Genomic DNA, 24,079 nt, shown 5'->3' with positions numbered 1-24,079 from the left:
GGCAGCTGCTCCTTATTTTATTCTTCTTTATTTGCACCTTTGCTTAACGGTGGCATTTTTTATTTCTCTCCATGGATAGAAAACTTCCATAAACTTCTAATTCTTCTTACTTATGAACTTGAGGCAACCTCCAGGACATTAGCAGGCAATTTAAAAAAAGGATTTCGAGAATGCCACCAGTAGGAGTGGGCAAGAAGGAGCATGGTATGGCTGTGTCCTCTCTACTGTGTGCTTATGTCTTCCCAAAGAGGCTCTCTCCATGACCAGGTCAACACCACAAACCAGTGGAACAGAAAAGCGGGAGCCTAATTAATGCTGTCCCTGCTGATGAGGAAAACAAACATGACAAAACAAAGCTGAGGAAAAGAAGAACCAAAGGCCTGGTTTATGTGTTCCAAGGAGCTGTGATTGCAGTTTTGGCATCTAAAGGGCTTAGAGCTTTAGCCCAGTCTTCTTGCTCCCTTTTCACCTGCACAAAAGGGCTTAAAAGGAGGCACTGGATTTTGAGTGTGTGTAGGAGAATCCAAACACAGGCATCATCTGCCAGCTTGTGAAAATGAAGAAATTGACAGCTTTGAAGCACTCAACTGATTTCCTAATTAATTTCCGTGCTGCAATAATCAGTTCCATGACTGAACAGCAGAATGTTGTTAAAAAACCAAAGTCCTGGTTTTGTGGACATTTAAAAATAGGTGCAGCCAGAAACTCCTTTTCAGAAATTATGGACAAGCTGAATGAAAAATTGTTCCACTAGTCAGTTCCACTAGCAAGTGCACCACTGACCTGGAGAAAGAGTCCTTGTCTGGAATGTGGATTGTGTGAAAGACTGTCCAGTATGAAAAACAAAGCATTCTTGTAGAAGACAATATTTGAATTTACAGGAAGGCTTCATGCAGCACAGATGGAATACCACTCACTGCACCTACATCTTGCAAAATTCAAATGGAATTCCAGTAAGATGAAAAAAAAGAAGATGAAAAGCCCAGAGCCTGTGAGAGCAATTAAATATGCTTCAGCAAAAATTCATCACCCTGTGAGAGGGTTAACAGTGTAGGAGAATTAAATAATGCATTACATTGGAGGCATCAGGCACAATCACTTTTGAATGAACAGGAGCAACAGGTACAGGAGTCAAATAAAAAACCTAGAATTGTACTCAAGTAAAGCAGCAGATAAAAGCCAAGCCTTACCTGAAACTCTAAAAAAAGACACAGAGAGCATGGCCATGGACTGGACCTGATAACTTTTCTTCACAAAAGGAAATAGAAGACAACTGTGAGAAAGTCTGCATTTTATAACTCAATCTTTATTTCAAATATCCAAAATTAAACCTCATTTTCTGTGATTTGTCCATGGAGTGGGTTTGTTGTCTTGCTCTCTACTTTCAATATTTTGTTTTAAAATCCCAACCTTGTGCACTAAATTCCCTTGGAAATAATTAGGAAAAAATGAAACAACACACAACACACTCTTCATTCCCCCTTATTTCATTTGGCACAACATATTTAAAATAACTACATGAGACAGAATTAGCATAACCACATCTGAAAGCCATTTACAGAGATCAGGTCACAAATAAGAAATGAAGTTTCGAGACTTATCCCAGAGAGTGTGGAATGTTGTGGAGCTTCTATCTCTCACAATTAAAACCTGCAGTCTTGAAGGACATATCCTGGGTATCCTGGTGGATGTGTGCTGAAAGACAAAACCTGAAAGAAGCTCAGGATACCGTGGCTGGTGCCAACAAAGAGCTAAATCATCTGCACGCTAAGTATGCAGAGAGAATTTAGCAGGAACTTTAAAAACAGAGCTACAGAAAGTACAGCAGTGCTCAGAGAAGCAGAAAGTGCTTTTACAGGATACTGTAAGGTGGGTTTTATTCAGTTGTTGTTTGACACACGTGCACACACCTGGGGCTCCAAATCTCTGGGCTTGAGAGGTTTCACAAGAACCTTTCCCTAACCCTCCCTCCCTCCATCGAGGCAGATGTGCTCCTGTGGTGCCCCCCTGCTTTGAATTCTGTCCACAGGCGTTCAAAACTTTCTGTCTGTTTGTTCCTCTCCATAACCTGGTGAGGACACGCACATCTCAGCCTGTGGCTCTGGTGCCAGCGTGCGGCTTTTGATTTCCTGCAGCTGTATTTGACCCTCGGGAGCCCTTAAGCCTTTAAACACATCTGGGAGGTGGGAGGGGATGGGGAAGCTCTGGCAGAACCCAGCTCTGGGTTCCGTGAACTGTGACCTCACCGTCCGTATCCAGGCAGCCGTGGAATCCTGTCCAGGGTTCCCCCCTTGGTCCCAGCACTGGAATTCCTGCTGCAGTCCCAGCTCGTCATGCTGGAGGACGAGCACCATCGGGACAGCTCCAGAATTCCTCTCCAGACCGTCGGGTGAGTCTCTGCAGCTTCGCTGCGGATTTGTCCCTCGCCCCTGGCTTTGCCTGTTTGGAGTCAGTGCCCCTTCAGATCACGGGCGGGTTTATTCTTGAGCGGTCTCTATCACCTTCAAAGGTCGTGGGACCTTCAAATGTCATCCTGTTCCGCGCTCTGCCGTGGGCAGGGACGCATTCCACTCTCCCAGGGTGCTGCTCCCAGCCCTGTCCAGCCTGATCTTGGACACCCCCAGGGATGGGGCAGCCACAGCTGCTCCGGGCACCCTGTGCCAGGCTCTCACCACCCTCACTGAGGAGCATTTATTCCTCACACCTAAATCAGTGGCCTATTCTGAAGTATCCAGCATATATTCAGAAGTTTGAAAGAAGAAACTGGCACAGGTTTTCAGCGACACATCAAACATAATTCCCAAGCAAAACCTTCCTCTGCTGTTTTGTATTGTTAACTATGGAGTTGCCACAAGCTGCTCTGCGGCACTGGAAGTTAAAGAACTTCTACTTTTTTAACTTAAACTTTTAACTTTTTTAAGTTAAAAACTTCCTCTGCTGTTTTGTTTTGTTAATTATGGAGTTCCCACAAGCTGCTCTGTGGCAATGGAATTTTTTTTCCCCTAAGTGAAATAACATTCTTTTTGAATTTATCCCTCTGTGTGCTAGTAAGCTATTGATACATATTTTAACAGAGGAATATTTAATATTAAAAACCTTCAGCATTCTCAGGTGACAGTCTTCAGATTTAGTTTTTTCTTTTCCTCGATGTGACTTCAGAGTAATTTAAAGAAGTTTTAAAACTTCAAAATGATGTGGAAGTGACAGAAAACATTTTGATTCTGTTATGAAACAACAATTTTTTTTCCTGTTCATGATGAGATTTTGGTGTAAGTTGCAATAATAAAAAGAAGGATGTTATGAAAAACTATTTTCTTAGTTCTCAGGGCTACATTTTAATGCAAATATTCTATGCAATTTGTGAAAGACTTAGCAGCCTTTAACATAGTAAGTGTTCTATTAGGCAGGCAACCTTGGATATCTGATCTACTTAAAAAATCATAGCACTTTCATATATCTCCCGTAGAATTGTGTAGAATTGTTTTGAAGAGAAGCAGAGTTTGTAATCTTCTTAGGAGAATGTAGCTCAATCTACACAAACATAACATTTTTTACTGGTGTTCTGAAAACTCTGACAGTGGATATTCTACTCTATTTATATATATATTTATTTCTCTACTATAGTCAGGCTTGGAGGACTAGCAGTGCAATTCTATTTTCTAAAGCTGATGTCAAACTGCAGTTGTGGTAATTGTTCATGTGGTAGCATGAGTGGTTAAAAAAATCAATATTTTAGTAGGTTGACAAATAAAGTAAAGCATGTCTCTGCTAGAGGCCATGATGGTTTTATGATATAGAGGAGACTAATCTTTGAAGCTTATCAAGTAAAAGTATATATGGTTAACTGTGTTCTTAATTCTCCACAGTTTATAGACTTAAAAAACTGCATATAGGATGCAATGAGTTCAGACAACGTCAATTCCAGAGAAGATAAACGGTGAGGTTCAGTTCTGGATTTTTAAGTCTAGCAGTTTAATTCCTGCTTTTTTGATTTATTCATTTCCTAGATGGCTGAAATGATACAATTCAGGCTGAGGAAGAACCAGATATGGTGTCACACATGCAAGCTGTCATAGAGTGGTCAGGAGACAGAGACAGTTTCTGCCAGCATGTAGGAACTCTGCCCAGGAGGCACAGGAGGGTTTTTCACATCAATTGAGGTGGCAGAGATTGGCTGGAAGTCTTACCATGACCCCTGTATTTTATAATTTGATAAGGGTCTGATCTTTGGCACAAACTGTTTGTCTCTCTTTAGTCTGTACAAAACTGCCAGTTCTATGGGAACAGCAAAATTCCACAAATACGGACTTTGGTTAGAAAATCAGACTGCAGTCTGCTCCCTCAGCTGCAGAAGTTTAGCAAAATTACACTGCTAGGTAGTAAATGAAAGAACATTTCTCTCTGTTGCAAAACCACACTGCATTTTCTGCCAGCTCTGGAATTGAAGCTAGTGAAAAGCTGCTGTTCTGCAATGGTCAGTGCTGACTGTAACCAGTGAACTTGTGATGTGAAAACTGAGAATTTAAGTTTGGAGCTACAAAATACCTTCTGTGATGTAGAACTCAAAAGCTATTTCACCTGCTCCTGTGCTTTATTGAAGGTTCTTAAAGTCTGCTAAAACTGGTGTCTTAATAAAAATGGTGTCTTATTAAAAGCTGTAGTTGGTAAAAAACATATTTTACCTCAAAACCAAGGGTTGATGAACTACTAATATATGAAAATGGAAGTAGAAAACATTCTCTGAATTTTGTTCGACTGCAAACTGTGCATGCTTTGAAATGTTTCAGGGACTTTGTGTGGTTTTGTTTTTGAGTGAATCTTCTGATTTGTACTGTTTCAAAAGATGTCTAATGCTTTTTTTGCCAGTACTTAATATTATGTTCTCTGTTTTAATGCTCTAATACACATTTTTCATTTCCATAGCATCCTTAATTTGCTAATGCTTGTGGTGTGATATAATTTGTGTGTGGTATGATTTTGGGGTTTTTTATTCTCCCTCACAGCCCCCCACCACACATTCAGTTAAGCAGAATAGTTAATTTCATATTTAGTTTATCCTCTGAGTAAATTTTAATGTGTTTTTGCATTATGATTTTCTCTTGGTGGATATTTCATAGGAGAGCTGAAATAAACAGACTTCTTTTACTCTGACTGCCATAGAAACCAATGTAATTTAATTAAAGCCTTAAAGGTTTTTGTAAAAAGTGGTAATTCTCTTGCTTCCATTCTGTGTAGTTTCCATGAAAATGATATTAAACCTCACCAGGTTTAAAGAAGCCAAATGACTCCCCTGCTGCCTACAGACCAATTAAATGGTTACCCTTTCCATAGCTCTTGTTTCTTGGACCAGGTTTTCCCCAGTTTTAAATTTGGGTTTTGCTTTTCCCCCTTGGTGCTGTCTGGCTTTTAGCTATTTTCAGCTGAGACTGATACTTCATTCATCATCTCTGAATGAAATTACTTGCCTTTATTTCTTCTGTGTTTTCCCCAGAAAGGGAGAAAAAAGGGTGACTCAAACCTAGTACATGATGTCACAAACAAGATTTTATTCAGCTTACAGCTGCTCTGGCTGTTCAGGTTCTACTTATTTTCAAATCTTCTTACTGCAGGAGCTGAGTTGCACTAAAAATAGTGATTTTAATTGTTGCTGGTCTCTTGCTCTTTGAGTCATGTTGCTTGTTTTGGGTATGGCTCTGGTAGTAAGTATTGAAAACTAAGAGTGAGTTTGTGGTTTTCTTGCAGTGCAGGCAGATTTTAATGATTCTTATCTCCTATATTTATTAAATGCATAAATTGTGTTAAGAACAAAGCACCTTGTGGAACAACTTCTGATGTTCTGATCTGACAGATGACATCTATCTTCTTTTTAAATGGGAATATACTTACGATTTATTAAATGATAAAATGTTTATGGTCTGCAGCTAAAAAAATGAAATTTCATCCTTTAACAGTAGTAATGTCTTTAAAGGCAGGATTTAATCAAAGTTACCAATCCCCTTGTTGATAGCATTTGTGTATCTTTGGCCAGTCAAAAAAAAATAATGAAAAAATATATGTCAGCAGGTAAATTTTTGGTCATGAAAAACATTAATTGTGCCTATACACAAATCTAGGGGTGAAGTGGTCACTTTTTCTTTAGAAAGTTCTATTAATTAAATGACAGTACAATGTTATTTCTGAAGAAAAAATACTTCAGGTATGGTATTTTAGTATTTACATATCTGTATTATCTGATACCAGTTTAGTGCTTAATTTAATTATGTTTCTTTTATCAGTGTATTTCACATTTATTGCCCAGAAATTTTATCTGGAGAAAATAACTATTGCAGTCTTACATACTTAAAATAATGTGAAAACAAACATATCAAATAATGTGAACACTGGTAAAAAACATATTTTTTGAAAACTGGTTTTCAAGAACTGAAATAACTTAAAAGTTTTCCAGTTTGAAGTTTGAAGTTTTCCAGTTTGAAGTTACTTACAATTATTTAACTGGTTAATAGATACTTTTTAAATATAACTATTTATATGTACACATATACATATATATGTATATGTACATATTTATGTGTGTGTATATATATAAATAAATTTATATATTCTATGTATAAATTTTTCACTTTATATATAGAAAGTTGGTGTTGGCTGTTTTGTTATTGTTTGTGGTGACTGAGGGCTGATTCTGCTAATTGCCAAGTAGATTTTGTTTTAACTGAAATAGTAGTGGAAATTATGATAAAACAGGGTAGTTTGGAGGACTAAATCTTCAATTTGTGTTGTGTTTGTGGTCACTTGCATGTCTGTAATTTGGATGTATGTATCTCAGAAGACAAAGTGTGTGAAAGTGGGGTTTTTCCCACATCTGTGCATTTGTTTCGTGGCAGAGATGGTTTTGAGATGGTAACTCATGTTAAAGAAATGAGACTTATTGTGGAGACAAAATGCTTGCCAGTTGCTTTAACTTACATAACTAGAATTATGTTTTTAAGCCTCCTGGAAGTTAATTATCAAAATTATTGAAGTTCATTATCGGAAACAAAGATACTGAAAAACAAAAATGAATGTGTTATGCTTAAATCAACTTTGCTAATCCAAAGTGAACCTCTCTTTTAAGTTCCTGCTGCCACATCTCTCATATCTTGCAAAATAAACAATTCTATATAATCCTTTCTTCAAAGAGCAATAGTTAGGTGAAAACTGCACAAAATAATTTTACTTATGTGAAGGTTTAAAACTCTGGACCCATGATTGGGTAATTGAAGTAAAGGAGCATTACAACTTCAAAGGAATGCTCATGTTTTTTCAAAACACATTTTTCAGATCAGATAATGCTATTCAAGCATCACAGTTACCTCAGGGTATAAATCAAATAGAAATGGACACTATTGAAGATCTGAGAAGAAAACTCCAAAGTCTGGAGAAAATAAATTTGGAATTAAACCATCAACGTGTTCAAGAGGTAAGGACTTTTGTTTGTCTGTTTGCATTATTTTACCCTTGGAACAAATGTAATTTATTTCCTTAAATGCAATTTGTTTCCTTGAAATAATCCTCTCATCAGCTGAATCAAAATCACATTCAGTAGTTGGAAAATAACAAAGTAGTACTGTACAGACATCTTATGCCTGTCCATAGGAACTGATATCACTTTTAGTGTCATTGCTAATAGTTGAAGGTGTGTGTAAGAAACTTGAGCACTACACAACACTGAAGTCAGGCAGAAGTATATTTTGCACCCCCAGCTTTGGAATTCTCAATGTAAGATTGTAATTTGTTTGTTTGAGTGTTTTAATCCCAGTAATTCCAGGGATCCATTTTACAGAATCACCCCACCACTGATGGAGCAAAGGGAACATGACAAGGGCAAGCCAATGTGTAAGAAGCAGGAATCTTAAAATAAATGGATAGGGAACAACACACTTGGATTATTGGCTGTATTTAGTAGAAAACAGATGAATGAGCACCCACACCAGCTGCCCCTAACAAACTGCTATGAGCAGGATTGTTGCTTACAGCAGTAATAAAATTCAAACTAAAGAAAATTTTGATGAAGTATTTTCTCACTGCTACTTCATTTAGGTACTAGTTTGCCACAAGAGCATCAGGGAAAAGCCTTGTAATGGGGTTTAAATTATTTCCCATGAATGGAGCTCCTGTTAATAAGGATGCTGCTGCTTTGTGGATGTTCTGAAGAAATGCATGTTTCACTTTCCACCTGCTTGAGTTCAAATGGCTTGAACGTGGTTTCCTGGGTCCAGTTTTTGGCAGCAGTGACTAGACTACCTTTCTTACACCAGACAAGAACCCTTTTTAAGCTTTTGTTTTGTTTCTTGTGTTCAATAACATTCTGCTTGACTGCTGAACATCATTGGACTGAAGTTTGTGTTTACATAGTGATTTACTAGGTGCCTGATAATCTAGTATCCTAACACAACTGCTTTTCTAGTTGTTAAATACAATTACCAGAAAATTGCCTGTGGAACAAAATTGTAGCTTTTATTTTCTTAAGGCAGAGTATGTTTGGAAAAACAGAGAGGTATGTTTAAGGTACATGAAAATGATTTAGGAACAGGATCTGTTTGCATGAAAAAAATAAAACTATTTCAAATGTGCAGTTTCAAGACTGTATTTAAAATTCAGATGGGATGAGATGGCATCTGTGAATGCAATTTCTGAAATATTTATTTTCTAGATATTTCGCCATGAAAAAGAAATAATAAAATTAAAGTTGGAAATTCAGAGAGGAGAAGATCTTCATAGACGTCTGGAGAGTGCCCTGTCATTTGCTAGACAAGAGGCTCGAATACAGATGTATTGTACAGAGAATGAATTGTATGATGTAAAAAGCAAGGTTTCGGAACTTCAAGGTAACTTTCAAAAAAAAAAAGAGAAATCATAGAGCAGAGGCTACATCAGTCCCAAGTCATTTTGCACAAGGCTTTACAGTTTCAGCCTTTTTTGAAGGTCTCTTATTTTCTCCTGTCTTATTAATCTGCTTCTGTAAGCTCATAAGAGTTTACAAAACCCTTGCTGTCTCATATGAATTAAATATAACCTGCTAAGCCTATCAATATCCTTGCTCCTTACCTTCTGTTATTCCTTCCCTCAGTGTGTACACAATTGTAATTAAGGTATCCCTCTCCACTTCCTGCTTATCACTGTGCCAGTAATTCTTCCTTTCCCTTTCAGGGAAAAAAAAAATAAATAATTGAAACCTGTTCATTTGTTTTTACTTTTTCCAAAAATTTTTTCTCTCCCTCCAGGAGTTCTCATTGTTCTGCTTTTTTCTTTCACCTTTTCAGATATTTCTAGCTTTTTGTTGCTCATAGCTGGCCTCTTCATGTCATCTTTGGTTTTGGTTTTATACAAATAACATGTGTCATCACAGTAGTGTGTGGAAAGGAAGGGTTTTACCAACACATTTTTCCCCCTACTAGTTTTGCATTCAGAAACTCAAATTTTCTTAATTCTTCTCAAACAGAGAGAGATTTCTCACATTTAAAAACCAGGGAGATGCCTTTTTCTTTTTTTTTTTTTTTTTTTTTTTTTTTTTTTTTTTTTTTTTTTTTTTTTTTTTTTGTTAACTCAGTAAGTATAATAGTGTTTAAATTAAGTACAGGAGATGTATTTGTGAACCTTTGGTGTTCACTGAAAAGACTGGAGCACCCCTGGAGTTTGTAACCTTACAAGGGTGGAAGGAGACTCTGAAACTTGAAAGTACACTTATACTGCCAGGTTTTTTTAAAGATAATAAGAAATCTGTACTTCCATTCATTTGGAGAACACACAAATTACAAAAATCTTGATTGGTTTAAATTTTTCAAACTGTTTTTTGTTTGGTTGTGGTTTTTTTGTTTGTTTTGTTTGTTTTGTTTTGTTCTTTGTCTTTGTTGTTTTTTTTTTTTTCTGGTTTTGTTTTTATTGTGAGAAATGCCAAAGAAGCCAAGTAGTTGTAATGTTTCTTCTCATTTCTTTTTCAGTTTTTAGCTTACTGCTTCTTCTTCCTGGTCTCTTGGAGCCTTGCTCACCTCATGTGATGTTTTTGATACAATCTCAACTTCTTGGACAGAGCACCTCACTTCTGCCCTGTCTTTAGTATTTTCTCCAAACTCTTGTTCTTCTTGAGGCTTGACTTCCTGACATCTGACAGGTCTTCCCCATCATTGTGTCCATTAATTCTCTGTGTTTTCCCAACATGTCTCTTCTGATTTTTTCACCCTTCTCCGGCTAGGAAGAAATTTCAGAAGAATGGGATGAATTTGAAGTAAAAATCTCTTAGAAAGTGGTGATCACATAAATGCCAACATAGCTAGTTGTACTCAGTAACCTCAAAAGCTAATACAATATATTTTTGACTGAGTTTGTGAAATGAAGCAAAGTTCTCAGTAAAACTGCTTTTAGGAAAACAACTCTTCCTTGGCATTTAAGCTTTTACAGAGAAGTAGATCCAGTATTTTCCTATATTGAGGCAGATCCCGGTGTGAAGATTTAAATCTCTTGAGCAGCAGTAAATTTCCCCAGAAAAGCCAAGCCTTTGCTCATTAGCCCAACCTGCCTTAGGTTTTCCTAGAGTCACTTTCATGTGACAGGTGTCTGATTTTACTGTTACTTAAACTGAGCTTGAAATTAATTGATACAGACTGAAGTATCTCATAGAAATTTGGGAATAAGCTAACCAAGTGTTGCAGAAAAATGTAATTAAGCTCCCCATGCTATAGAGGCCTCAGTTGAAAGAGTTGAATTTTTATTCCTTTCCAAAGGGAGAAGAGCTTTAATTTGTAGAAATCTCCAAAGCATTTCTATGTCCTTGTGTGAAAGATGCTACAGGAGCACAAAATGTGATTGTTTCTCTGTAGTGAAACTGGAAGTGTTACTGTTCCAGTGTTTCACAGGATATCGCAATACACAGAGGAACTTATGTTCATCATACATTTTTTTTCTGAACATGCTTATTTGCAGTGCTATTTGTGTATTTGTTTTTATCTTTTTTTTTTTTAACATCAGTACTCAGTGACAAATATCAGCAGATAGCAGCAGAGACTGAGAAAATGGTTCAAAGTGCTCAGCGGCGGTGGGAAGAGGAGCAACAAAGATTTTCAGAGGAGAGGGATACCATCCACAAAGTACACCTATCTGAACTGGAATACCTTTTTATAGAAAGATTTGATGCAGAAACGGCTTCAAAGGTATGATGTATTAATAGATGAAAAGTTCCATGCGATGCTGGCTGAAAGTTTTTTTGGTGCAAAGCGTGTGGTGGGTTGGAGTTTTTCTGGTTCAAGGGAGGAAAAACTCCCCCAGACAGTTAAATGCTGCAGAAGAGTTCTGAAGATTACAGCTTTATGGAGTTACACTTAGTGTGTACTGCTGGTTTGGGGCTTTGATGGAACCTGTGATGGAACCTGGCTGTTTGTCATGGTGAACACCTAAGCCAAGTTATCAGTACACAGTGCTAGTGACAAACAGAGAAGCTTGTGGACAGGACCTAAGGTCCCTCCCCAAACAAGCAGAAACACAAGCCAGTTTTCATTCAAAGCTGATTCTTGTAAAGATAGAGCAGGATATAGGCTGTGAGAAAGCCTACTTTCAGACAGAGTTTTCTTTTCTAAGTTGCCAGGTGCAGCAGGGTAAGCTCTGAGTTCTTGCTAACAGTAAGGGGCTGAGTTAGTTTGAGGAGGCTCTGGAAGGGTATTGCCCTCTGTTGTGTACAGTGTTTTGTAGAAGCTACCTTCAGAGAGCTTAATGCTGCAGCAACATATCAGTGTTGAAAAAGTATGTTACGTTTTGTCAAGTGATGTTTGTCCTTGAAAAAGGACAAAAGGAGCAGTGTATGGCTCAGGACTTTGTGTTCTCTGTCAGTTCCCTGGCAGTGTTCTCTGCCAGTGGCTGTAGGGGCTTTGTTGGTCAATGTATTAAAGCTACAAAATTGTAGGAAATGTAATTAACATGAGTTGACTAAGATTGCCATGAATACATCGAGCTCATTAAACAAGTCTGAGCTGTAGGGTTTCAGAATCTTGACATCTCTGAACTCAGAAGTCTTTCAGAACTTTCAAAACTCTCTGAAAGATTGTGAATACAATTCACTGCTAGGTGCCAAAATGAGATTCACTGCGAGGTGCCAAACCCTAACCTGCCTTCAGTAGTTAAAATGTTAAATTTTTCTACTTTGCTTTTGTAGCCATTCCCCTGCCCATCACCCTACACTTATGTTATGTACAGTTATAAAATTCCGGGAAATAAAAAAATCTTACATCTGGACTTGACTGCATGGAAAGCTTAATTCATTTAAATATGTCAGATAAACATCAGAAATGACTGGGTTTATAAATTATGGCTTTAATGCGTTGCAATCTTTTGTGTTGTGCATTAACAGACCTGGTTTAAATCTCCTTCAGTTATTCTGAGTTATAAAATGAAGGCTAAGGAGATTTAAATGTGGTCTTAATGCCTGCAGAGAAGTGGGATTCTCTGCATGTTGGCAAATTCTGGCTGGAAAAACTGCCCTTCACAAACCGTAGTTCTGAACTTGGCTGTGAAAAGGCTGAGGTAGGCATGGGAGTGGAGTAATGGGGTATTGAAACGCGTCTGTGGAACACGCAGGGAAAGTCACCCTCTCTGCTTTGTGACAGGTTCGTGATGTTGGGCGTATCCTGGCCCGGGATAGGAGGGGTCGGGGTGGATAGGAAGGGCAATAGCATCACCTCGTGGTTAGGCAGGAGATCATATTCCTACACGGTTTTCCCCTTCAAATACTTGGGAGAGTGTGTCATTTACACACGGGTTAAGGAGGAAAAAAAAAATCACCACCACCACCACCACCAAAACAAAACAAAACAAAACAAACAAACAAACAAACAAAACAACAACAACAACAAAAAAACCCACCAAAAAACACACACACAAAAAAAAAAACCACAAAAAACTCCCACCAACTGAGTTTTTAATGATAAAATATTTGCAGGTGGCTACAGGGATAGTATTAAATAGTTATACCCCCTCCAAAAAGTTCAGAAATTCTTCAAAACTCTGAAATCCTGCAGGTCATGCTGACTTGTTTAATGAATTTGATATACCCATGACAATTTTAGTTTGCATTAATGCAAACTTTGCATTGTAATGTTAATTACATTTCCAGTATAAAATGTTTTTAAACTTTTTGTAGTATTTGACAGCAAACTATCTGTTACTTACTTTACATTTCCCAGTTCACTTTTGTTAATGTCTGGAAGATAAACCTGAAGAAGTAAATATTTCTGTATCTTTCCAGGTATAGAAATGTTAGAAAATGTAGAAAAAGATAATTTTTGTTCATTTATTTATTTAGCATTCTGAAGGGAAGAAACCTGTCTTGCTGGACATGCAAAGCTAGAGGACTAGCTTAAATTTAATCCAAATTCATATGGAGTATGGGGATTCTGTAGCAGTGACTTCATAAAGCTGCAGTGTCCAGTAATGTCAGTAATGTTCCCAGCCTGCAGCTTAGTTCAATTTCTGTATGCAGGAACTGAAGTGGGGAGCAGATTATTTTATTCTACTGAGGACTTCATAAGTTTTTTTAAGTAATTCAGTTTCTAGATAGAAGAAAATCCTTTTCAGAATAGCAGAAATTTATGTTAATGGGCGTAACTGTTTCTAAAAACATTTGATTTGAAGTCTCAGCAATCAAAATCATAACAAAAATGAATTTTTGTTCCCATGCATAACTTTACCAAATGTACTCTGTTTCTATCATTGCCACTGAGGTGGGAGACAGATGAGATTGGAAGGGCTGTATTCCTTTAGGGAAAGATTTCCTGTGGAGATCTGGCTCTGAATTTAGTGTTACCACAGAAGGTCATGTTCACAATAATTTTTGGGCCAACACAGATTTCTTGGTGGTGAATCAAAAGCATGTCTGCTGTTGGGTAAACACTTCTGTTGACATGTGCTGGCATCTTAGATTTTAAAATTTCTGATACCATCTTCTGATGCAGTCTCCATTCCTCTGTTGAACTCTCCACTGCAATAATTTGTCTCAGAAAAAGTACCTCTTGATGTATTTATTTATTCATGTACCTATTTATCTTTAGAAAACTAATGTTGCCCTGCAAAGGATGGAGAGGATGCTTAAGAATGTGGAGGTAGAGCAGCATAGCTGCTGCAAGATGCTGAAGGTCCAGGCCAGCCGTCTGGATTTCAAGAACAGACAGCAGGAGAGGCTCATCCAAGACCTGAAGGTAGAGCTTTCTGCCTGCTGCTGGGAGTGGCAGCAAGCACTGGCACAACAGAGCAGTTTCATTTTTGAGGGGTGAAACCTCTGAGTTAGGCTATGAGTGCCTTGTGTTTGATTAACAAAACGTGGAGCATCAGTTCTCAGGAAAGGTGGATTCACAGGTGGATGCTGCGAGCCTGACCTGAGACTGGTGTTTGAACTGCAGATGGGAAGAGGTTTATGTCACTGGGAAAAAGTACTCTTAGCAATACAGAGGTGTAGAGGGAGTATTTGTGCAGGATTTGTGAATTTTTAAATTTATTTTATTTAAGCATGTTAAGCCGATACATCTTGTGGGAGCAGGCACAGCTTAAGCCTTTTGGCTGATGCTGTTGTGGAGGAGGTTTGGTAAGCTCTGTGCTGTGACTTCTTTTTAATAGGCCTTCCACAGATCTCTATTTCTCAATTATTTTCCTTTTGTGAATGTGTGAGCTTATACAGAGTTTAAATTTATTGCCAACAACTCGTATGTTAAAACCTTTGAATTCTTTATTTATTTTTCAGTTAATGTTTCCCTAACTGAAGTGCTTAGAGTCAGGATTCAGTCTCACATACTTGCTACTTTGCTTTGCCTGTCCAAAATTAATGACTTCCCTTGTATCTGTGTAATCTTAAATTACTTTTAATATTAAAGACCTTTCCTTGATCTTTGTTGCATCACTTGAAGGCAGGAGTCATTTTGGGGTGTATTGTTCTTTTCAAATCAGTCATCAGTCAAAGTGAGAAGATGTTTTTGATAGGAAAGAGTGTAGTTAAAATTGCATGTGAATTTCTACTATAGCAGCTCTGTAGTTACTGCTTTTGCTAAAAGCATTTTTTCAACTGAAATACCATGTCCAGGCCTTTATATGGAGATAGGTACCTGTGAGTATAAAAAATGAGCAAGGACATAATCCTATGTCAATTTCTTTAACTAAAGAGAAAATGTTACTTTAATATTCTAGATATATAATTGTTTCCTTTTATTTATTTATTGATATGAGTTTTCACTGTTTCAAAGTGCAAGTAGTTCAGGTACCAGAGGTTGGTTTTTGGAGACCTAATAAACCGAACAAATAAAGTTGTCTTTGTATGATGTTATCATCTTTCTGGACTTAAATATTTCCAAAATGTACTTTTAGGCAGCTGCAGTGAAAATAAAGGAATTGGAGGACAATGCTGCAGCAGCAAGACTAGCACATATAGACTGTAAATACACTACAGAATTCATGCAGGTAAGCTTTTAATTAAATATTTGGAAGATGTTTGCAGTAAAACAGGAGATGAACTTGCAAAGGTACAATCTTCCAAAAATGTCAAGACTTCCTTGCTCCAGTGAAAACACTGAGTAGATTTTTTGCAATTATTGTCAAGACAGTAAAAGGTAAGAGAAAAATATCTCTTTTTTGCAGGGAACTATCAAGTTAGTAGAATCAATATTAAAATAAAATGTCACATTCTTGTGTTTGAGAATTCAAAGTTGCATTGAAGCAGCGAGGGGAAAGGAAATGTTTCACAATAGTTAAACTGCTGAATTATTCTGTCCTATATCTTTGGAATGGGCACTTAGGTAATTTCGGGGGTATACTTCATACATCCAGGTTCTCTAGGTGTGAGATATTAATGCATCCTGAGACTGCAGTTCCAAACGTAATTATTCAGAGTACATTTCAGCTGTTACATCTGCTGTTACCAGAAAAGTTTGAATATGCAAAAAATCATATATGTATACTTGAATATTAAATTCTTATATTATTAAACTGTGCCACACAGGGTTTGATCCATTAAAGTAATTAGGGTTTATTTTTTTTAAAAAAGTGAAAAATCTGTAAGATGATTTCTGAGTGTTCATGTACTGACTAACAAAGCCTTCATAGTGGATTTTTGAAAAACTAAATGAGAAAACAGAAGGGAATTTCATGGTTTTTTTCTTGTTTTCTGAGGAACACAAAGAAGCACTGAATTCTTCAGTCATTTATTTTCTTAGGACCTTCTCTAAGTACAGGCACATAGATTTCTGAGGTGATGATTAAATAAGTAGTGATGATTCAGTTTTTTGATTCCTTCTCTACTTTTACAACATACAGAGGAACTGGGAGGGTAACATTCCTAGAAGTTAGAGATTTATCTTTTATGGGTGAAGAACTAGGAAGGTTTTCTTCCTTGTTTATGTACATGAACAAGCTCCACATGAGCTTTGTTCTGAGTGCAAGTGTAGCTTTTACTGTTAATCCTACCCTTTTATGAGTCCACTTGATGAAGACAATGGCCCTGGAAAATTTCAGTAGTATAAATAATTTAAAACAGGAAAATCTGAACAGCATGAAAAGACAACAAAATGTGCTTTTGGTCAGCATATCTATTTCTCTCTGTTTTGAACTCTATGTATTAATACATTTTACATGTGTTCAATGCTTTCTAATTCCATATAGAATTAATAGAATATATTCACCTGTAAAAAGCAGAACAGAACAGCATTAAAGACCAAAGTAGTCTTTCCTAACTTCCATTAACTGCTTTCTTACCACTTGGTAGTTGAGAATTCAAGAACTTGAAACCATTTTGAGGGAAAACCAACTTGGGACGAGAGGTTTTCCAAGGGGAGCATGGAATAATTCCAGAGAGTCAGAAAATGCACAGCAGAGAGGAAAAAAAGGGTAAGTTTCCTTTTAAAGCCATTGCAAAATGGCAGTAAACAGCTTGAGTACAACTCGTAGTTTACATTCCCTGCAATTTTCAGTCAGCAGAAAATCTAGTGTGATGTGCCAAAACAAACTAAAGGTTCAGAACCTGGCAGTCCATTAATAAGAGGCCCTTATCAGTAACCAAAGGTGTTGTCAATGGGTACAGATAGAAACTGGCCTTCTACAGATTATTTGCCAAACCAAAAATTTTGAAAATCGTAGTTATGGTAAGGTCCAGCCTCCAGTAGTGGCTGGGATGAGTGTAGGAAAACATATCCAGCAGGTCTAGAATATATCTTCTATATACACTTAGATTATTATGAAAACATTGTTTTCCAGTTCGGTGAGTCAGCTGAATCTCTAAGAGTCCTGTCAAGAAATTGTGTATCATTTATAGTGGATAACCTTTGTTTTCAATTTTTGAATGGCTGTAGAAAGCTTTAAATGGTTAAAAGGTATTGAAACGTGTGAGAGCAGAGGAAACCTCTTGGGAGTTTCCTGCCCAGCACAGTCTGCTGTGTCTGTGGTAACAGAGCTTGGGTGACCTCTCTTTCAGCCTAGAACTACATGGGTCTGTATACACAGGGGTTTATGTTGACTTATTCACACAAGGAGTAGTGGAGAAGGAAAAAAAATCAGTTTTCCTACAAGAAAGGAAGTTTGTGGCCTGAGCAACTCATTCAAGACTCATAGTTATGAAGGTGTTTTTAGTAAGATACTTAAAACTTGAGCTGGAAAAGTCTTTATCATCTTTTGCAAGCATCAATTTTAAGATTTTGGCTTTCCTGACACCATGCCTAAATACTCAGGCAATCTTTTTAAATTCTTCCTTGAATTCCTGTCCCTGCTTCTGTCTCCTTTATGCTGTTGTTTGGTCTTATAGTTTCCTCATCAGCTGCCTGTTTAGTCATGCCAGGTTCTTGATCTATCTGTTTTCCTGACTGACACAGTGCAAGAACAGATTAAAATTCTGGGCAGTCTGCTTTAAAAGTCATGACAGAGTAGAGTCAGGCATGTGGAAACCTTAGGAGCAAGAACTGTATTTGAAATCAGGTTGATGATGCAAGAAGTGACCATGGTCTCTCTAAAGACAACTGTTGTGTTAATTAAAATATGAAGAATTCTGTTCTTTATATGTAACTTTGAGGCCATATCCAAATAATCTTATGAATTGCTTGACATGAGGCTTAGTATCTGAAAATATAACCACTTGAAAAATCTTTCTTAGAAGGAATATAAATTTCTTTATTCAATTAAGAAAGGCAAGCATCTTCAGAAGCCGTGTGATGTGCTAAAATGGTATTTGCCTTATCCATTGATTATCCTTTAAAAGAACACTGTGCATTTGACAGAAGTAATTTTGGTTAAAGTATCTTACTGTGGAAACTTTCCAGTTCACGAAGACAGCATTCATCCCCAAGTGTGCAATGGAAAGACCAGGTTGAAGGAAGGAACAAAGCCGAAGAATCCTCTGAGACATTCATGAATCCTCCAGAGAGCTTCAGCCTGCAGGAAGGATCAATAGTAAGGAAAAAAAGCCTCAATAGTAAACAGAATAGAAAAAAGCCTCAATAGTAAATACTAAATAGAAAAATCCTCTCAATAGTAAGGAAAAAAAATGTGGCACACATTGTTTAGGTTTTCTAAAACACACTGTCAAAATATTTACTATGCTGAAAGTTTGCTGCATTTGTTGTGCTGAGCTGTGGAAGAACTCTGCCATTCTCTTACCCTTTTTGTTATTATGCTACCTTTAAAAAAGTTTAATACATGAATAAATGTAACCAACACCTTGGAGAAGATAATTTGAAAATGTTTTTTAAGTATGGGTAGGATGTACTGGCATTCCTAATTAAGGCATTTTGTAGATATGGATTATCATTTCATGTGCAGATGTTCTGTCTTTCTACCCGAATTTTTGTCAAGCTTCATTAGCTACCATTGTAGAAATGTTTATTTCTCTTTCATACACTCTTTTAGTTTTAGTGCAAGTATTTGACTGTAAAAATGGCTTGAAAATTGTTTCAAGCTTTCAGGTAGAAAAGCACAGGGGATTTTTTTTGTTGTTGTTTTGTTTTTTGCTTGTTTTGCTGTGGATTTGGCACACGGGATGTATTTCACTGGATTATTTTTTGAAAAGTTTCTCCTCTTATGTGACCACTTTGGGCCTTTCTACTGTCTTTACCCAGCTACACCCCGAATAACATTTTTGCCATCTTTTTGCATGGCAGCAGGGACAAAGGAAAGTTCTTGGCATGTTTAGAAGATCTCTCATTGTGTGGTAACATTTGCTCTGTCTCTACTCCTAGCAATATGAAATATTTTTGGTGTTGGCTTGGAAGCTTCTCCTCTTTCTCTCTCAGAGCTGTGAGCATGGAGGCTACATGAGGTCTGTTCCCCGTTGACAGGAGCAGAGACCTGCATCAGAGAGTCTTCAGATTTGTGGGTGTCTTTTGTTCAGTTGATGGAGTTACTCCACACTTTGACTTAGTGTTGTCCACTGCCCAGGCAGATCTGTGATTGATGACCTGAAGGGAAATAAAATCAGGATCTTCTTTTTCATTTCTGGGAGGATAGCGGCTTCTTCCATGCAAGCATTAGTGTATTAAAAGACATTTGCTGGCCTAGTTAGCCTGAAAAAGGAATTTCATCAGGCACAAAAGGAGTACATAGAGAGAAAAGCAACTGTCTGTCCTAACTACAGGCATTAATGATTGCTATTTATAAGTATGAAACACAATTACAAGCTGAAAATATTCTACTAGAAACTTAAAGTGCTTGCTAGCTGTTACTGTGGTAGGAGTTTTTCATTTTATTTGTATTCCTTTGTAAAATACATGTTATCCATGACAAGAATTCAGGACAAGATTCCATTCACAATCAAGACTTCTGGTAATGGAAACAGTGTTTAATGGTGGACTCAAAATTAATGTTATGTTACTGAAAAGTTAAAAAAAAAAAAAAAGAGAAGGATTGTCTCACTGTCACATTCATAGAGCTGGTTGTTTTAACCATTTTACTCCAAGGATTTCAAACCACAAGACTGTCCTGAGCAGGTGATAAAAATAGTCATTTTTGTAAGATTGTATTAGTGGTTCCCTTATGAGATCAGGTATTTCTTGCCTTGGATGGCCTTGCATTTTTCCCAAAGCTGTTTGTATTTGTTTGGGAAGCAGGAGTGCCTGTATGTGATCCTGTTTACTCCATTGAGACAGCTTTGATTTTGCTTCCCAAAATGAAAAAGCGGGAGACTGATGCATTGCTTTTGATTTGAACACTGCCCAGCTACCGCAATTAATTTTTCTTTGTGTTCCAGGTGGACAGGTCCATCCTCCTGAACTTATACCAGAGCATGGCAGACGCCCACGTGCTTGCCAAACAGACAAATGCCCCCCTGGAAGAGTTACCTTGGACAGAGTTTTGTGCACTCTTGCATGAGAATGTTGAAGCCCTGATCATGAACTTCCACAACGCTAAAGAGAGGGTGAGTGTCCCCAGGCACCAGCTGCCTCTGCTGAGCTCAGTGACATTTGCTCACACTGCAGTCTCGTTAGAAAGGAGTAATATCCATTCCCCCAAAAGGATTTGGATGCTAACGAATGAGCACCATTAGTTATGGCTTGCCCACTGCTCAGTTTGGTGCTGTTGCCATGGGCCTTTAGATGTGACTGGAGCGTGCATCAAGTGTCTCAGCTCCACCTTCAGTGCAGGACATTCTGAAAGGAGCACCTGATACTGGCAACAGGGACCTACTTAAAAGATAATAAATTCGACTTACTGATGAAGAAATTCACAGAATGCACTTATTTACAATCATAAATCAAGTCTTTATTTGACCACAATCCCTAGGCTTTCTCCAGGAATACCACCTTTTAATTATTTGTTTATGATTCAGATGTACTATTTGAAAGAATGCCAGTGTGGGGTTTTTTGTTTAATTGTAACTTTGGATTATGACATTATTACTCAGAAACACAATAGAAATACCTATTATAAAACATGTCAGTATTTGTGTGAAGGACGAGCTATACTTTTCTTTAATGCAAGTCAGCTTTCTCCCCAGAAAACCTTGTGGTTTTAGAAAGAAAAAAAAGCCCCTTTTAAAATAACTCTGCTGGTTCCAGACACTAAGCTATGCCACTCCTTATGGTTTCCACTTTGTGTTCTGGTTTATTTCTCTCTTGAAGTAGGTGAGGAAAGGGAAGGAGGTGAACATTACTGGCAGTGTTTGAAGAGCTTGTGTCTTACTGTTGCTTGCTTTTTAATTAAGCAGTGCTATTGAGACCGATTGTGAGGTCCCTAGGGCTCTTCTCATGTACTTAGCATCTCTTCTGGGATTTTAGACTATGCTGTACAAAAATTTTGTTCCTGTGATCTATCTGGAAGTATCTTGCTGATATTTTGTAGGAACACAGCTCAGGTGTGTGCATTTGTTGGCTTGGTTCATTGTTGGCTTGGTTCATTCCTCCATTTAGCTTGCATGGGAGGTGCAGTGTTAAATCACAAGAGTGGATCCCTTCATGTTTGTTGAAAACACATCATAAACTTATGAACTACTTGTAAGGAAAACATTCTTTATGCTAGAATTCCCTGAAATTGTTTTAAAACTTAATAATAATCTGGAATGTCTTGGCTTTTCAACAAAAGAAAAAAACAAAAAAACACAAAACCAAAAAATTAAAGTTGTTTCTTAATTATTTGCAATCATCACAAACTTCTAAAGGATATACTTGGATAACTAATTTACTAATTTACTAACATTTAATACAATCATTTAAAAAAATGTATGACATGTCTGGCTCAGGTTTCCTGCAACTAGGGTGACAAGGTGGTATAAAGATGGGAAAACCAAAACCAAATAAAATACTTTGTTTCAAAATATATTTCAGTTTTGTTTTGAGGACCAAGTAATTAATCTGCTATGAAAGGGTTTTACTTAGTTTTAATAAAAATATTGAAAAAAATTACAGTTTAGATTTTATGCTGGAATAGTCGGTTCTTAATGTCAAAAGGTAAATAATAATTTCTTCTTAAATGCTTGTCACACAGATATCTCATCTAGAGTACACTTGCAAGCACCAGGCTGATGCTATGAATGAGCTTCAGCAGAGCCAGAAGGATGCTTTTGAAAAAATGTCTGAACAGTTAAAAGCACAGGAACATTGGTGGCAGAAAGAAAAGCAATATCTTGAACATCACTACTCAAATGTCCTTGCAGAAGTTCGTTCAAGAGCACAGGTATGGTGCTGTGAACTTCTACCTTTTTTTTTTTTTTTTTTTTAATGTAATGGATTATTTCAATAGTTTAAGCCTCTTAGCAGTTTAAGATCATCGGGAATACATTTAAAGTGAAAAAAAACCTCCAAACCAAACAACAAACCAACCCATCACTGTGCTAATATTAACATCACTTAAAATAAGAAATAAATCACTTTGATGAAGCATTTGTTGAAGAGGATTTGGTCTTTCAGCCCAGTTGAGGACCTGATTTCATCTACAGATGATATTTTTTTTTTCTGAGAATGTTAAAGCTGTAAGATCAAACTTGCTTTTTTTAAGAATTACTGAGGTCAGCAGTTACTTTTTCAGCACCATCATTTGCAGAGATTGTATAGAATAATGTGGTATCACCTGGGGATAAATTTAGTTACATATGTACTGGCCCTAAGAACAGTGGTAGAGTTCAAGAATGTTAAGTGATTCTGTTTTTCTGATACTACAGTGAGAAATGTCTTAAAAGTGTGAAACCACCACTCCTTGTTAGATGAGTTATTTGCAATCCTAAATGTTCCGTGTTATTCCACAGCTACCATTTACTGTCTTTATCATCAAATTCCTTCACACCTGTTTCAATTAAAAGCATTGTGAATAAAGGAAATAAATGTCCCTTGTTATTTGTGAGCTACTGCAACTTATTCACAGAATAATGCTGTATTTGATGCAATCTCAGGACTGGAAGTCTTTGCATGCTGAAAAATTTAATCTGTCTAGTTTCATGTTCCAGACTTCCTTGTGTTTTACGTCTCACTTACACTGGCTTTCTGCTTGCTAGAGCAGTGTTTTCTCTGAAATCGGAGGATGTTATGACTATTGTTAAGTGAACTCATAAAAATGTATTGTGGGAAGGCAGGTGGTGCTGGACCTTCTGTGAGCTGTCACGGTGTTGGTGGATTGTTGTCAGAAATCAGGAGTCCAGTTGATGATCATGTAAATTTCCCTCCTTCCATTGTTTTGGTTTCATACATCTGATTGCGTAATTGCTTACTAGAAGAGATACTTCCATCACCATCACTATTAACAATTTTTGCTCATTTGAATGGCAAAGCTCAATTTTCTTTTAGTTCTTGTCTAGGTAAAAACCATGCAGTTAATATTTCTTCCATTTTTGTTTGGTTTGTTTCTGTCGCAGGAATGTGAAGAAAAGTCCCAGAAAAACAGGGGGAGACTGTACGGCCTTGAACAAAACTGTGAGAAACTGGCCCAGGAAAACAATTCCATGAAAGATTCATTATTAGATGCTTTCAAGGCACGCTCATCCCTGCTGGCAGCCTGTGCGCTGCTGTCAGGGGCCCTGTGTCCTTTCTACGGCCGGCTAAACGCCGTGTCTTGCCAAAGAGACATTCTCCAGGAGCAGGTGAACCAGCACCAATTGTTGAACCAGAAGATCATCAGGCTCCTTTATGCTCTCCCCACTATCATGGAAAGAAACCAAGACGAAGGCAGGCTGAGGCAGAGAAGAGCCAAGAGCCTGGTTTACGTGTTCCGAAGGGCTGTGATTGCTGTTCTGGCCACTAACAGGCTGAGGGCTCTGGCCAGATATTCTTGTACCTTTTTCGTCTGGACAGATGGCTCCAGAGGAAGCAGTGGAATTCAAGTTTGTGTGGGAGAATCCAGAGGCAGGCATCATCCACCGCGTAAGTGAAATGTTATTAAAGAGCGACATCAAATTACATGCTTAGGGAATAACAAAGAGCAATATTATTGTTATTGCTGGGGCACAAATACATATTTAAAGACATTTATGGATTTATGTTTCTTATATTGCTTGATGTATGTATTTCACTCTAAGAGGAAATGCCTAGTCCTGTGTTAAACATTTCAGGTAAAATTGCAATTATTCACATGAACTCAACATTATCTGATATTTTTGATATTTGTGTTA

General features: G+C 37.4%; 1 protein-coding gene across 5 annotated transcripts in view; it reads left to right on the top strand.

The window, feature by feature from the left end:
- Positions 1 to 2,273: 2,273 nt before the first annotated feature.
- LOC135289584 (mucin-4-like) overlaps positions 2,274 to 24,079 on the top strand; it is a 68,347-nt gene continuing 46,541 nt past the window's right edge. For 3 of the 5 annotated variants that reach the window (XM_064403306.1, XM_064403307.1, XM_064403304.1), the window contains exons 1-11: positions 2,305 to 2,389; positions 7,321 to 7,459; positions 8,693 to 8,867; positions 11,005 to 11,186; positions 14,073 to 14,219; positions 15,376 to 15,468; positions 16,769 to 16,890; positions 18,312 to 18,441; positions 20,234 to 20,401; positions 21,967 to 22,155; positions 23,327 to 23,831. In XM_064403306.1, the coding sequence (XP_064259376.1) occupies positions 2,334 to 2,389; positions 7,321 to 7,459; positions 8,693 to 8,867; positions 11,005 to 11,186; positions 14,073 to 14,219; positions 15,376 to 15,468; positions 16,769 to 16,890; positions 18,312 to 18,441; positions 20,234 to 20,401; positions 21,967 to 22,155; positions 23,327 to 23,831 (1,906 nt within the window). In that variant the 5' untranslated portion in view covers positions 2,305 to 2,333. Of the gene's footprint in view, positions 2,390 to 3,866; positions 3,938 to 7,320; positions 7,460 to 8,692; positions 8,868 to 11,004; positions 11,187 to 14,072; positions 14,220 to 15,375; positions 15,469 to 16,768; positions 16,891 to 18,311; positions 18,442 to 20,233; positions 20,402 to 21,966; positions 22,156 to 23,326; positions 23,832 to 24,079 lie in introns of all 5 variants that reach the window. The other 2 variants (XM_064403305.1, XM_064403308.1) reach the window with 2 other exon arrangements.

Source organism: Passer domesticus, chromosome Z (assembly GCF_036417665.1).
Source record: "Passer domesticus isolate bPasDom1 chromosome Z, bPasDom1.hap1, whole genome shotgun sequence".
Taxonomy (NCBI): Eukaryota; Metazoa; Chordata; class Aves; order Passeriformes; family Passeridae; genus Passer; species Passer domesticus.
Note: the sequence above shows the minus strand (reverse complement) of the source record. Positions and strands in the feature narration are given on the sequence as shown.